Below are 14,013 nucleotides of genomic sequence, written 5' to 3'. Positions count from 1 at the left end.
CCCTCAATTCTTCCTCCAGCACAGTTCTTGTAGTTCCCCATCGTGGAATTCTTAGTTTTTATCAGCAATACAAATCTTTTTGGACCTTGGTTTCCCCATCCTTGTTTTGGAAGGTTTACAGTAGGGAGGGGGACTGACTTCCTTTTTGGATCCCCCCCCGCTCGTGTCCAATCCGAAAAAAAAAAATTCTTTTTTTTCCTCCTTTTGAACCCGGTTTCCAAATTACTCACGGGTTATTGTTAAGAAGTCCGAATTTTCAATGGAAGAAGTCAGCGCTCTCCGCCGGATGGCATGCGGCTTCGCTCGGCAGGGATAGCAGAGGACTCAAAGCACCACGCTTCTCCCCGGCACCCGATCCGTAGCCTTTAAAAAGGCTCCTTCACGAGTCGGGAGGGCGCTAGCGGTGCCAGCCGAGTCTCCATGTCCACGGCCCCCGTGGCCGTGGTTTTTAAGGGTCCCCGCATCGCCGGTGCGGTAGGACCCAGCCCCTGCCGAGCAGGCTCCCTCCGGAGCTCGGAGGGAGTCCGCCATTCGGCGATGGCGCCAACCCGGAAGTCCAACCTGAAACTGTTCTTAACCTGAAGCACCACTTTAGCTAATGGGGCCTCCTGCTCCTGCCGCGCCGCCAGAGCACGATTTCTGTTCTCATCCTGAAGCAAAGTTCTTAACCCAAGGTACTATTTCTGGGTTAGCGGAGTATGCAACCTGAAGCGTATGTAACCCGAGGTACCACTGTATGCTTTTTAAAGTCTGTGCGCTGCTTTAAATGTCTTGCTTGTGGCTGAGAATTGCAGCTTAGAAATGTTAAATGTTGACAAAGAATGCATTTTCTTTTGACTTTTAAATGGCAACACTGCTCATTAAGCCTTTACAACGAAGAATACTCACGTGTAACATGCGGCAGGTTTATGGGCATCTCGCAGCCGCTCGTCCCCTACTGCAAAGTTGTGAAAAACTTGTGGTGTCCTCCTGTCATTTTGCAGGGAGAACAAGCCTAAGAAAGGAGGAATTTGTGTTGCCAACCACACATCCCCAATAGACGTCATAATCTTGACCAATGATGGCTGTTATGCAATGGTATGTCTTAAGTCTCATGAGTTTTGCAATTGCAAGGACTGAGAGTTGTAAAGACCTCTGTACATGAAGCCAGCGTTGAACTGTAGCTACTTCCTAGTTGCTAATAATTGAAGCCATTGCTTTGTGTTGAGTTGAGAAAACTCTTGATGCAAAAAGGAAGAGGAACTGGTGCAACTGATTTAGCTATGCAGCTGCACAGAAGCACTTTTCATAGTTTTCACCTGTCAGTGCTATCAGTGTGGATAACACTTGACATTGCTTAAGAAAGCAGGTCTCTGTCCTGAGGAGCTTACAGTTGACACTGAGAAACAGAGAAAGAAGAGGCAAGGGTAAATAGGGAAAGAAAATGAGGAAGGTTTACTGCTATAGCGAGGCACATATTCAAAGGCTGTGTCTTACCTGTGTGTAGGGTTTCCAGAAAAATAGCTCCCCATGCAAAACAAAAAAATATTGTTGACATGCTTGCCCAATTCACTGCCACGAAGGCTTTGTTCAGTGGTGTCCAAACTTTTTTCAGAGAGGGCCATATTTGATGAAGTGAAAGGCCATGAGGGCCGATTAACCAAAGTTGTTAACCTTTGAACTTTTTAAAGGATTTTACCCCAGGAAATAAATTGCCACAGGGGCCAGATTAAATTGACCAGTGGGCTGAATTGGGCCCCTGAAATTGTCTTTGGACATGCCTGGCTTTGTTAATCAAACAAGTGGCAAAGGCCCCATCTGCACCCTGCCTTTAAAACAATGTTCCATTACGTGGAAGATGGAGCAAGCTTGCTTTCTCCTACTCTGGAGAGCAGGACCAAACCAATGGATTCAAGTTACAAGACAAGAGATCCTGACTAAACATCAGGAAGGGCTTTCAGACAGTAAGAGCTGTTTGACAGTGGAACGGTCTCCCTCAGGAGGTTGTAGACTTTCCTTCCTTCGAGGTTTTCAAGCAGAGGTTGGACGGTCATCTGTCATGGATGCTTTAGCTGAGATCCCTGCATTGCAGGGGGTTGGAATAGATGACTTAAGGGGTCCCTTCCAACTCTACAATTCTATGATTCTATGAATAAGGGAAGTGACAGTAACGTGCAGTAGGAAGTGTGAGATAACCACCTCCCCGACACAACGTTGTTAACCTCCCAGCAAGCAGAACAGAATGGAAGCTCAAAAACCAGATTGTGGGCACTTAAAGATGACATAATCATGTCCTTCAAGAATGACATCACTTTCAATGCATGGGGGGGGGGATCAACTCCACTCGCAAGGCTCCTTTATAGTTTTAAAAGGGAACTATTTTGAAGGAACTCCCTGTTGATTTGATTTTGTCTTTTTTTTGGTGGGGGGACCTTACAGGTGGGCCAAGCTCATGGGGGCCTAATGGGTGTTATTCAGAGAGCCACCGTCAAAGCCTGCCCACATGTTTGGTTTGAACGCTCCGAAATGAAAGATCGCCACCTGGTGACGAAAAGGTATGGGCTTTGTTGTTGTTTTACCCGAACACCAAGAGACAAATGGCTGTGGGTTGCTCTAAAGCAGGGGTCAGCAAACTTTTTCAGCAGGGGGCTGGTCCACTGTCCCTCGGACCTTGGGGGGCGGACTATATTTTTTTTGGGGGGGGGATGAACGAATTCCTATGCCCCACAAATAACCCAGAGATGCATTTGAATTTGAATTTGAATTTGAATTCATTTTATAATGAATTGATTTTAGAATGCTGTATTATTTTATTGTTGCTAGCAGCTCTGAGCCCGGCTTCGGTTGGGGAGGGCGGGATATAAATAAATTTATTATTATTATTATTATTATTAAATAAAAGGACACATTCTGCTCATGTAAAAACACCAGGCAGGCCCCACAAATAACCCAGAGATGCATTTTAAATAAAAGGACACATTCTACTCATGTAAAAACATGCTGATTCCCGGACCGTCCATGGGCTGGATTGAGAAGGCGATTGGGCTGGATCCGGCCCCCGGGCCTTAGTTTGCCTACCCATGCTTTAAAGCTAACATATTTGTACGCTTCTTATTTACTGCACGGGAAAGTGTGGCGCTCCTTGTGTTAACTGACATCGGGGATTAGAAAAGTAAGGTAAGAAAGAGGGCCAGGCTAATGGTGTTCAGTCTCTCTGATATGTCATTGCGTTAGTTCTGTCCATTCATAACCTTGCAAATGCAAATAAAGGTATAGTCTGCCTCAGGGTGGATTTGATTTAGCTCAAATCAATTTAAATCACGATTTAAATCACTAGTCAGTAAAGCTTAATTTAAATCTCTTTTTTTTTTGCAGAAACACTCATTCTTGTTGATATAATCTTAATATTTACAAACAGATGAAGGTTTCATTTTCGGAATGATAAATTTTCAGAGTAGTTTTTTCAGTTATATCAGAAATTCCTGCTTTGGTTATACTATTAGAAATACATAGACAGTTAATTATGAAATTATTTTGAGGTTTAATGAGTTAACTGTGTATATTTCGACAATTTTTCTGATGTACTTTATTGGAAAGGGGAAAATAATCATTAGTAACAATTTACACAATGCATTTAACTAAAACAATAACATTATAGCATATGTATCCATGTTTGTTAACTGATGTGGTTAAACAATTTTTTTTTTTAAACTGAGTTTTAGCACACATGAAAAACGTAAAACAAATCCTTATTTCCTGATGAATAGCCTTTGGACTGTAATGTAACTTAAATAGAAAATTATATTTAGAAAGATTTTTCCTCCAAAAGGATTTTATTTTAAAAATAAAAAAAATCTGATATATATAAACATTGTTTTTAAAGCACCCTGGTCTGCCTTATCTCTGGGCAAAACTGCCGAAACGGCCTCGGCCCAGTATACCTGAAGGAGTGTCTCTGTCCCCATCGTTCTGCCCAGACACTGAGGTCCACCTCTGAGGGCCTTCTGGCAGTTCCCTCCCTCCAAGAAGTGAGGTTACAGGGAACCCGGCAGAGGGCCTTTTCGGTAGTGGCGCCCACCCTGTGGAATGCCCTCCCATCAGATGTCAAGGAAATAAACAACTATCTGACTTTTAAAAGACATCTGAAGGCAGCCCTGTTTAGGGAAGTTTTTAATGTTTAATGCTATATTGTGTTTTTAAGATTCGGTTGGGAGCCGCTCAGAGTGGCTGGGAAAACCCAGCCGGATGGGTGGGGTATAAATAATATATAATATTATTTATTGCTTGTTCAACTGCTGGCTGGAGTGAAGCAGCTGCAAAAGTGCTTTGCAAACCCACATGCAGCTCCTTGAATATCCCAGCTTACTAAACCAAACCCCTCTGGCAAGTCCATGCAGCTGCTTTGCAGCCACTGCCAACAATAAAAATAAAAATAAAAATATTTATTTATACCCCGCCCTCCCTGGCCAGAGCCGGGCTCAGGGCAGCTAACACCAGTAAAATTACAGTAAAAACATAATAGGAAAAAACCCAATTTAAAATACAGGTTAAAATGCAATTTAAAACCTTACCTTCCTTCTGTTGGTAAAATTTCTTCCCCACCCACACCAAACTGAAATGATGCTTTGAAGAGGAGGACCTTGAAAGGTACCTCCCGATCTGAGAACCACTTGGCCTGCTTGACTCTTAAATATTTCACTGCACAGCACAGAGCTAAGGTGTGCAATTTGCTCCTGCAAGGTGTTGCCAATGGCCTCTGGCTTGGATGGCTTTGAAAGAGGATGTTGCGATCAAAGGCTACTGCTTGTGGGCTTCCCATGGTGGCATGTGGTTGGCCACTGTGAGAACAGGATGCTGGATTAGACCTTTGACCAGCAACCCTCTACTTATGTTCTGAGTTATTGGAAACAGATTAATTCCAAGAGACCCTCTTGAGTACTGAGGCAAAGACTGAAATATTTCTCCTTTTCTTTCAGGTTGAGGGAACATGTTGCGGATAAGGAGAAGCTGCCCATTTTAATTTTTCCAGAAGGTAAAACACACTCTTCTGTTCCCTCATTTGTGGGTTAATAACAATTACGATACGATACGATACGATGCGATACAGAACAACGAAATTGAAAAATCTACATCAGACATTCAAAAACCAACACGCCTGCTAACCCAGCTATCCCAGCCTGGTTAACCCCCTAAAAACTCTGATACCCCATAATTAAATACAATATACTCCCATAGAGACTACCTTACACTGTGTTTAAAACCAAAATCATATTTGGATAGAAACTGTTTCTCAGGTGGCTAGTCCTAGTCTTTATAACCCTGAACCTTCTTCCAGAAGGCAGAAGCTGAAAGAGATCATTTCCGGGGTGCATACTATCCTGCACTCTCTCTGCAGCTTTCTTACGGCACCTGGAAGCATAGATTTGATCCAAGGTGGGAAGAGTGCACCCAATTATTCTCTCCGCAGTCTTTACAACCCTGGACAGCATTGTTTTTCCCCTGACCGTGCAGCTCCCAAACCACACACACAGACCATAAGTTAATACTGTCTAAGTCGCGCTTGGACTCTTCCCTCGCCGTGAGGCGTTCCCCTCAGGTTGGTTACATCAAATTCCTGTGAGAACATCCTCTCTTGTGACAGTTTTATGGAGGAAAACAGCAGTATATGACTGTAAACAGTGAGATCGTAATACGAGGCCCGTGTGCCTCCTCCATGAGAGGTCCGGAGGGTGGCTACACAAGAGCAGGCCTTATCTGTGGTGGCTCCCCGTTTGGGGCATGCTCTCCCCAGGGAAGTTCAACTGGTGCCTTTCAAAAGCATTATAACCAGGCCTTTGGCCTAATTTAACTACAGTGGTGCCTCGCAAGACGAAATTAATTCGTTCCGCAAGTTTTTTCTTCTTGCGAGTTTTTCGTCTTGCGAAGCACGGTTTCCCATAGGAATGCATTGAAAATCAATTAATGCGTTCCTAGGGAAACCGCTTGCCAGGCTGGCAGTGCGGAGAAGGGCTTTTCTCCCCACCGCAAGCCTTCAGGACAGGTACGGGAACAGAGGGGAAGGCGCGCAGCGCTTTCCCTCTGTTCCCGGGGCTTGCGTGGGAGGAGGGTTTTTCCTCCCCACCGCCAACATTCAGAACAGCATTCTGAATGTTGGCGGTGGGAAGGAAAACCCTCCTCCCACCCCAAGTCTTCAGGAAAGCCATCCGAAGCTGGGCGGCGGAAGAAGGTGTCCCCGCCCCCCCGCCCGGCATCGGAGCTTCGTTCCGATGCCGGGCGGCGGGAGGAGGCGTCCCACCCCCCGCCCGGCATCGGAGCTTCGTTCCGATGCCGGGCGGCGGGAGGAGGCGTTCCCCCCCCGCCCGGCATCGGAGATTCGTTCCGATGCCGGGCGGCGGGAGGAGGCGTTCCCCCCCCGCCCGGCATCGGAGATTCGTTCCGATGCCGGGCGGCGGGAGGAGGCGTTCCCCCCCCCCCGCCCGGCATCGGAGATTCGTTCCGATGCCGGGCGGCGGGAGGAGGCGTTCCCCCCCCCGCCCAGCATCGGAGATTCGTTCCGATGCCGGGCGGCGGGAGGAGGCGTTCCCCCCCCCGGCATCGGAGATTCGTTCCGATGCTGGGCTGCGGGAGGAGGCGTTCCCCCCCCGCCCGGCATCGGAGATTCGTTCCGATGCCGGGCGGCGGGAGGAGGCGTTCCCCCCCCCGGCATCGGAGATTCGTTCCGATGCCGGGCGGCGGGAGGAGGCGTTCCCCCCCCCGCCCGGCATCGGAGATTCGTTCCGATGCCAGGCGGCGGGAGGAGGCGTTCGCCCCCCCGGCATCGGAGATTCGTTCCGATGCTGGGCTGCGGGAGGAGGCGTTCCCCCCCCGCCCGGCATCGGAGATTCGTTCCGATGCCGGGCGGCGGGAGGAGGTCCGAGGACAGTGGGGAAGACGCGCTGCGCTTCCCCGCTGTCCCGGAGATTTCCCTATGGGCTGTCGTCTTGCGAAGCAAGCCCATAGGGAAATTCGTTTTGCGAAGCGCCTCCAAAACGGAAAACCCTTTCGTCTAGCGGGTTTTCCGTCTTGCGAGGCGTTCGTCTTGCGGGGTACCACTGTATCTGTGGCCACTTAGCAGCGGGCCACAGGCATCCCATGCAGATACATGAAAACCAAGAGAAATAAGTTGATTTCTTATTTTCTCTTGGTTTTCACGTGTCTGCATGGGGTGTTTTTGTCTGGGTGGTTGTACGTTGCTTTAGTTAGCCCTGGGCAAGGTAATGCGACAAACAATTCAACAAATAATAATGATGAATACATAAATAATAAAGGCGATGTAGCTGAGCTTCTCTCTGGCCTTGCCCCTGTCCTGCCCCCCGATACGTGGATTGGTATCCATCATATACCCCTTGTCAGGGGAGTCCTTAGCGTATGTGCCGCCGGGGTGCAAAAATCCACCCAGCGCCCCCAAATTTAGTTTAGCCCCCAAATTAACTTTTACAGTGGACGCTCGGGTTGCGAACATGATCCTTGCGGGATGCACGTGCAGGTTGCGATTCGGTGCTTTTGTGCATGCGCAAAGCGCAATTTACTGCTTCTGTGCGTGCGCAACCTGAAACGGCTGTAACCCGAGGTATGACTATTGTGCTTATGTCAGACACCATGCTTACGCCTTATCTCTTGTTCACGAAAGAAGGGAGGAAAAAGAAACAAACTGTATTTTTAAAATTTATTTACTAACAAGCGCCGCCATTTTAAATGACAAGCGCCGCCTCTGGCACGGCGCGTCTTTGGTAAATGAGCGCACAAAGTCGAAAGTCCTTTAGTGAAGCAGGTACACATTTCGGTAATACCTAGGTATATATGTATTTTGTTTTTCTAGTTTGATCAAAATTATTTATTACTTCATAACAGGTAGATAAGAGCTTAGGCGGCTTCAGCAGCGGGCCCCTGGCGCTCCCCAGAATTGGGCGTCCAGGTGCCCCTCACCCCTGGGTAAAGATTGCCCTGTCCCTTGTGTAGACATTAGTGAGCTGGATGAACCCCTGGCCTGGCTTTGCATAAGGCGGCTCCCTGTGTTCCATTGTCGTTCACGGAACGACTCTGGCTTGCACAATGGAAGTTGCCCTCCCTCTTCTTCCCCAGCTCCCCACCCCCAGCCCGCAAAATAAAAATAAAAATAAAATAAAATAAAAATATGGTAGGGATGTAAGGAGAGAATAAAGATCCATTGAGCAATCAAAAGTTCTGGCATGATCGGGTCAACTTAGTTCAATACAGCCTTCTGCAACTCAGGACTAAGGCGAATAATGCTCCATCTGGGGTTTGTGTTTACTGATTGCTCTGTCTTTTATTTATTTTTAAAAAAACCAGGCACTTGTATAAACAACACCTCGGTCATGATGTTTAAAAAGGGAAGCTTTGAAATCGGTGGCACAATCTACCCAGTTGCTATCAAGGTAAGAACACGCAAAAATGTTCTAGGTTCTAGAAGGTTTTCTAGCCAATTCAAGCCGGTTCCTAGGACAGCTATTCCTAGTGCCCTTTGGATGTGTTGAACTCCACATCCCATCATCCCTGATCACAGGCTATGTTGGCTGAGGCCACTGAGAGTTGGAGACCAGCAACATCTGGAGGGCAACAGCTTCCCCATGTTTTCCCAGCAAGGTGTGGCTGCTGCTGGATCTCATGGATTCCAGCGCAGGCATGGAAGTCTGGAGATGCCTCCAGACAGGTTCAAGATACATTAAACTGGACGAAGATGCAAGTGAGAGCCAGCAGCAGGAAGCTTAGCTTCCTCCATCCCTGAGCATTGCTAAAAAGGGACTAGGCAGAGGAATGAATGAAACGCAACCAGTCTTTTCCTGTTCTTACATCTGAAAGCAGATTTGTCTCTTTCAAGTGTGCCATAAACCCATGGCACCAAGTCCAGTACAGTGGTACCTCGGGTTAATTACTTAATTCGTTCCGGAGGTCTGTTCTTAACCTGAAACTGTTCTTAACCTGAAGCACCACTTTAGCTAATGGGGCCTCCCGCTGCTACCGCGCTGCCGGAGCACAATTTCTGTTCTTACCCTGAAGCAAAGTTCTTAACCCAAGGTACTATTTCTGGGTTAGCGGAGTCTGTAACCTGAAGCATCTGTAACCCGAGGTACCACTGTACTAACTAGCTACAGACTACAGTCAAACCTTGGTTGTCGAATGTTATCCGTTCCGGAAGACCGTTTGACTTCTGAAACGTTTGAAGACCGAAAACTGAAAGTGGAAGCCTCAATACAATAGGGCGGCTTGAGTATAATTAGCCAGCTCCCCACCACTCTTTTCCTCCCCCAATTTTTTTATTCATTTTATAACACAACTAAACAACACAAACAGAAAAAACAAACAATACAAACAAATTCTTACCTTATCCTTATTTTTTCTAAACATTGTTAGGTGGGCTTCCCCAAGTCCCCCCGTCTGATTTTCATTTTACCTTATCTTTCGCAGTTTACATATATCATAATTTTTAACCATTTTTTTTAATCATGCTTACTTTTACCATAAAAATCTTCACATTTTATCACTTACAAATAATACTGTTTTAAAATACACTATCTTCTACTTCTAACTCTACAGCCTATATCCACTTCCAAAGCTATTCTAAGATTTAAATACAGTGGTACCTCGGGTTAAGTACTTAATTCGTTCCGGAGGTCCGTTCTTAACCTGAAACTGTTCTTAACCTGAAGCACCACTTTAGCTAATGGGGCCTCCTGCTGCTGCCACGCCGCTGGAGCACGATTTCTGTTCTTATCCTGAAGCAAAGTTCTTAACCTGAAGCACTATTTCTGGGTTAGCGGAGTCTGTAACCTGAAGCGTATGTAACCTGAGGTACCACTGTATTAACATATTTTTTTCAGATATTCTTTAAACTTTTCCCAGTCTTCTTCCACCGTCTCTTCTCTCTGGTCTTGGAGTCTCCCAGTCAGTTCAGCAAGTTCCATATATTCCATCATCTTCATCTGCCAGCTCCCCACCACTCATGAATGCTAACCTTGCAAGCCAAATGGGGGGAGCCTGCCGGACCTCATTGTGCCCATAGGTGAGAGGTTGTCTCACCACTGGCCTAATGGTTGCCCCCCCCCCTCACCCTTTGAACTCTTGGTTAACTTCTCACAGCCCTACACCGTTTGGGAATTTCTGCTCCCTTCCAAAAATGCTCCTTTAACACGGCTTGTGAAATGGCCCTTTTCACGTTGGCCGTGAGCGTGACTCTCAAATGCTGTCCTCCTCTTGTAGTACGACCCCCAGTTTGGCGACGCTTTCTGGAACAGCAGCAAGCACGGCATCGTCAGCTACCTTCTGCGAATCATGACCAGCTGGGCCATTGTGTGCCATGTCTGGTACCTGCCGCCGGTGACGAGAGAGGTATCTGCCCTTTTTTGCATTGTTGGCGGGTTGGCACAGACACTGCCGTTTAAGAAGCAGGAGGAACGGCCCATATTGGTGCCTTTATAACTTTTGGGGGCAAGCTAACCAGGGATGCAAGGGACGCGAATGGCGCTGTGGGTTAAACCACAGAGCCTAGGACTTGCTGATCAGAAGGTCGGCGGTTCGAATCCCCGTGACGGGGTGAGCTCCCATTGCTCGGTCCCTGCTCCTGCCAACCTAGCAGTTCGAAAGCACGTCAAAGTGCAAGTAGATAAATAGGTACCGCTCCGGCGGGAAGGTAAACGGCGTTTCTGTGCGCTGCTCTGGTTCGCCAGAAGCGGCTTAGTCATGCTGGCCACATGACGTGGAAGCTGTATGCCGGCTCCCTCGGCCTGTAGAGTGAGATGAGCGCCGCAACCCCAGAGTCAGCCACGACTGGACCTAATGGTCAGGGGTCCCTTTAGCTTTTAACCAGAGATGCTGTTTTGATTGTCAACCCCCTTCTCTCCCTCTCCTGGCTAAACTTGAGAAGCCCGCAGTTGACTTCCTTATTGCATTTATATGTGGGTTACAGACAACTGCGTTCTGTTTCTTTCTTTGCAGGAAGGAGAAGATGCCGTTCAGTTTGCTAACAGGGTGAAGTCTGCTATCGCTCGTCAAGGAGGACTTACAGAATTGCCCTGGTGAGAAAAGTTAGACTATATCCAAGAGAGGAGAGAGAGAGAGAAATTAGAGAGTACTCTGCAAAAATTTAGTGCCTTAAATTTCAGCAGTAGGTGGTAATGACCTAGAATTCAGTTTGCCATTTGTCTTGAATGCTTTAGTTGAGATTCCTGCATTGCAAGGAGTTGAACTAGACGACCCTTGTGGTGCCTTCCAGCACTACAGACCTATGATTCTAGAAGTAACAGTGCAGGCCTAACCAGGTCTGCTCAGAAGTAAGCCCTAATCAGTTCAATGGTGCTCACTCCCCAGTAAATGGCACTTAGGATTGCAGTCTTGATCTGCTCTGAGCACTGCCTACAAATGCAATAAAGGTAAAGGGACCCCTGACCATTAGGTCCAGTCATGACCGACTCTGGGGTTTCGGCGCTCATCTCGCTTTACTGGCTGAGGGAGCTGGCGTACAGCTTCCAGGCCATGTGGCCAGCATGACTAAGCCGCTTCTGGCAAACCAGAGCAGCGCATGGAAACGCTGTTTACTTTCCCGCCAGAGTGGTACCTATTTATCTATTTGCACTTTGACGTGCTTTCGAACTGCTAGGTTAGCAGGAGCAGGGACCGAGCAACGGGAGCTCACCCCGTCGCGGGGATTCAAACCACCGACCTTCTGATCGGCAAGCCCTAGGCTCTGTTGTTTAGACCACAGCGCCACCCGCGTCCCTAACAAATGCAGTAGTGTCTAGCTGAACAGATCTGCGATTGCAATGACTTTTGGTTGTGCAACGGCCTTCTCCTTTCACCTCTCTCTCCACATACCCCTTTAAGTTCCTGCAGTCCTTTGTAGCATACCACCTGGATAGCTCAGTTGGTTAGAGCGTGGTGCTGATAATGCCAGGGTTGCAGGTTCGATCCCTGTGTGGGACAGCTGCATATTCCTGCATTGCAGGGAGTTGGCTTTCAACCCTCCAATTCTATGATTTGGGGAGAGAAGAGGGAGACGTTCTGTTGGGAATCCTTGCGCTAGCCAGCCTTCTTAGGAGTGCCATCTTTATTCTGCTTCATACATTTCCCTTTCTGCCCTGTTCTTTTAAGGGACGGAGGTTTGAAACGAGCCAAAGTCAAGGAGACTTTCAAGGAAGAGGAGCAGAAGAACTACAGCAAGATGATAATAGGAAATGGAGCCTTGTCGAGTCGACCAGCAGACTCTGACTGATCTCTTCTGGCGGACGCTTTCCATGCCTCATCGCTATAGAAATGTGTGGATTGTTTCCCCCCCATTAGAAAAGAGAAGAAATCAAAGCACCAAGTATGGGGAGAGCCAAGGCATCGCTTTGTTTTCCCTTCAGCTGTGGCTTGTTGGTTTTGCCACTGTCCGCCGGTGAATTCTTGCTTTTGATGTCTGGGAAAAGAGGACTGGATTGAAGCAGAATGGAAAAATCCCAGGCAGCAACTTCTGAATGTTTGCCCAAGGGGGATTGTAGATAATGATTATAATAATAATAGTAATAAAAATCGAGCCCAAGTTATGTAGTTTGTACAAATAACAGTCAACGTTGTTTAAGTGGTTATGGAAAGTTTGGAAAACTCCTCTACGGTCACTCTGATGGATTGCTGTGTGTTGATTGTTTGAATAGGTGGTCTAACATTTCGATGGCTTGTTTTCGATGGGTGTATTTTTGTTGTTGCCGAGAAGTTTTTAGCGAGGAAGTGAATGTCATTTAGTGTTACCAGGATGAACAGCTAGCAAAATGAAACCTTGACTGGTGGCTATTCTTGACAGTTGCAGTGAGGAACAAAACAGCCTGCAGACATTGTTTTTATTTTTGTTCTGTTAAAAAGGTTGCTTCTTATAGAAATCCCCTCCATCTTTCAGAAGAACTGTCTGGAAAAAATGTTTGATCCAGTCTGGGGGGCCTCTGTCCCACTGCTCGCGGAACAGAGAAAAGCAAGTGGTTCAAATGCTCAATTTAAAAAATAAATAAATCACTGCTCCCTTTGTAATAAAACGCTAAAAAGTTGGAAGGGGAAAAAATAGTGGAGGTAAACAGTGTCTGATGAAATGCACTTCTTCCATGGTCTGTGTTGGCAGCAGCCCTTTATGTGTATCTGTCACTTCCTGTGTGAGAAATGTTATGTTGCCTTATTGTAAATTGAAATAAATTCTATATTTCTACTAGTGGTAGCATTAGCCCCCCCTTTTTTTACTCATCCCCCACAGCTGTGCATAGTCCGCACTTAAAATAGAAACCTGGGCCAAGGTCACCCAAAACATTCAGCTTGTATGAATTATGCACGTAAAATACCTTTTACATAATCTTGTCGTGAGAGACCAGAGAACTAATAGAAGCTCCTGGAGCCTCAGCCCCTATCAGTGTCAATTGTATTTCCCTTGTGGCTTTTGAGAGTTTGCCCCTGTGTTGCCACTCTCAAACATATCTCCGTTTTTTAAAAAACTGAAGATGAGTTTCATGGGAAGCTGATTTCTGTAATCAAGATTGCATATTGTTTTGTGCTCATTTTCCCTGCCCCTGTTTTCTCCCATTTACCCCCCCCCCCCCCGAATGAAGACCTGTACACACAATACAGGGAGAGACATCTGATCACGGAGGCAGGTTTTATTTTTATTTTTTGTATTCCCACCCACCCCATAATTTCAGTTTGAAGATCTCCCAGAGTGGCTTCCGGCTCCGCAACCAATGCAGAAGTGATGGCCACACACTCTCCCTTTCAAATCTCTTAGTTATTTGATCAACATATTTTTGGAGAGGCAGTGGGCACCTTTTAATTGGATTGTTTTGCCACCTGGTGCTCATGGGAAACACCTGTGTGTGCTGATGACCCATCAATCATGTGCACCCACCCTTCACCAACAGACGCAAGGTTCTCCTTTTTTGACCCTCCACCTGCAAACAACTTAAATGGGGCGAGGGTACCGATGCTGTAGATGTGCCAGCGTATTGGCCCTTCAGGCTGTATCTCTCT

The 14,013-nt window shown here is 47.0% G+C and overlaps 1 protein-coding gene across 1 annotated transcript in view; it reads left to right on the top strand.

Annotated features, from left to right (window-relative positions):
* Window positions 1-13,207, top strand: part of GPAT3 (glycerol-3-phosphate acyltransferase 3) — a 30,698-nt gene extending 17,491 nt beyond the window's left edge. Inside the window, exons 6-12 of the mRNA XM_081020884.1 lie at window positions 984-1,077; window positions 2,419-2,534; window positions 4,956-5,011; window positions 8,329-8,414; window positions 10,237-10,365; window positions 10,972-11,051; window positions 12,124-13,207. Of these exons, the coding sequence (XP_080877010.1) occupies window positions 984-1,077; window positions 2,419-2,534; window positions 4,956-5,011; window positions 8,329-8,414; window positions 10,237-10,365; window positions 10,972-11,051; window positions 12,124-12,244 (682 nt within the window). The 3' untranslated portion in view covers window positions 12,245-13,207. The remainder of the gene's footprint in view (window positions 1-983; window positions 1,078-2,418; window positions 2,535-4,955; window positions 5,012-8,328; window positions 8,415-10,236; window positions 10,366-10,971; window positions 11,052-12,123) is intronic.
* The last annotated feature ends 806 nt before the right edge of the window (window positions 13,208-14,013 follow it).

The sequence above is a fragment of the Podarcis pityusensis genome, assembly GCF_964106645.2.
Source record: "Podarcis pityusensis genome assembly, chromosome: 9".
Classification (NCBI taxonomy): Eukaryota; Metazoa; Chordata; class Lepidosauria; order Squamata; family Lacertidae; genus Podarcis; species Podarcis pityusensis.
Note: the sequence above shows the minus strand (reverse complement) of the source record. Positions and strands in the feature narration are given on the sequence as shown.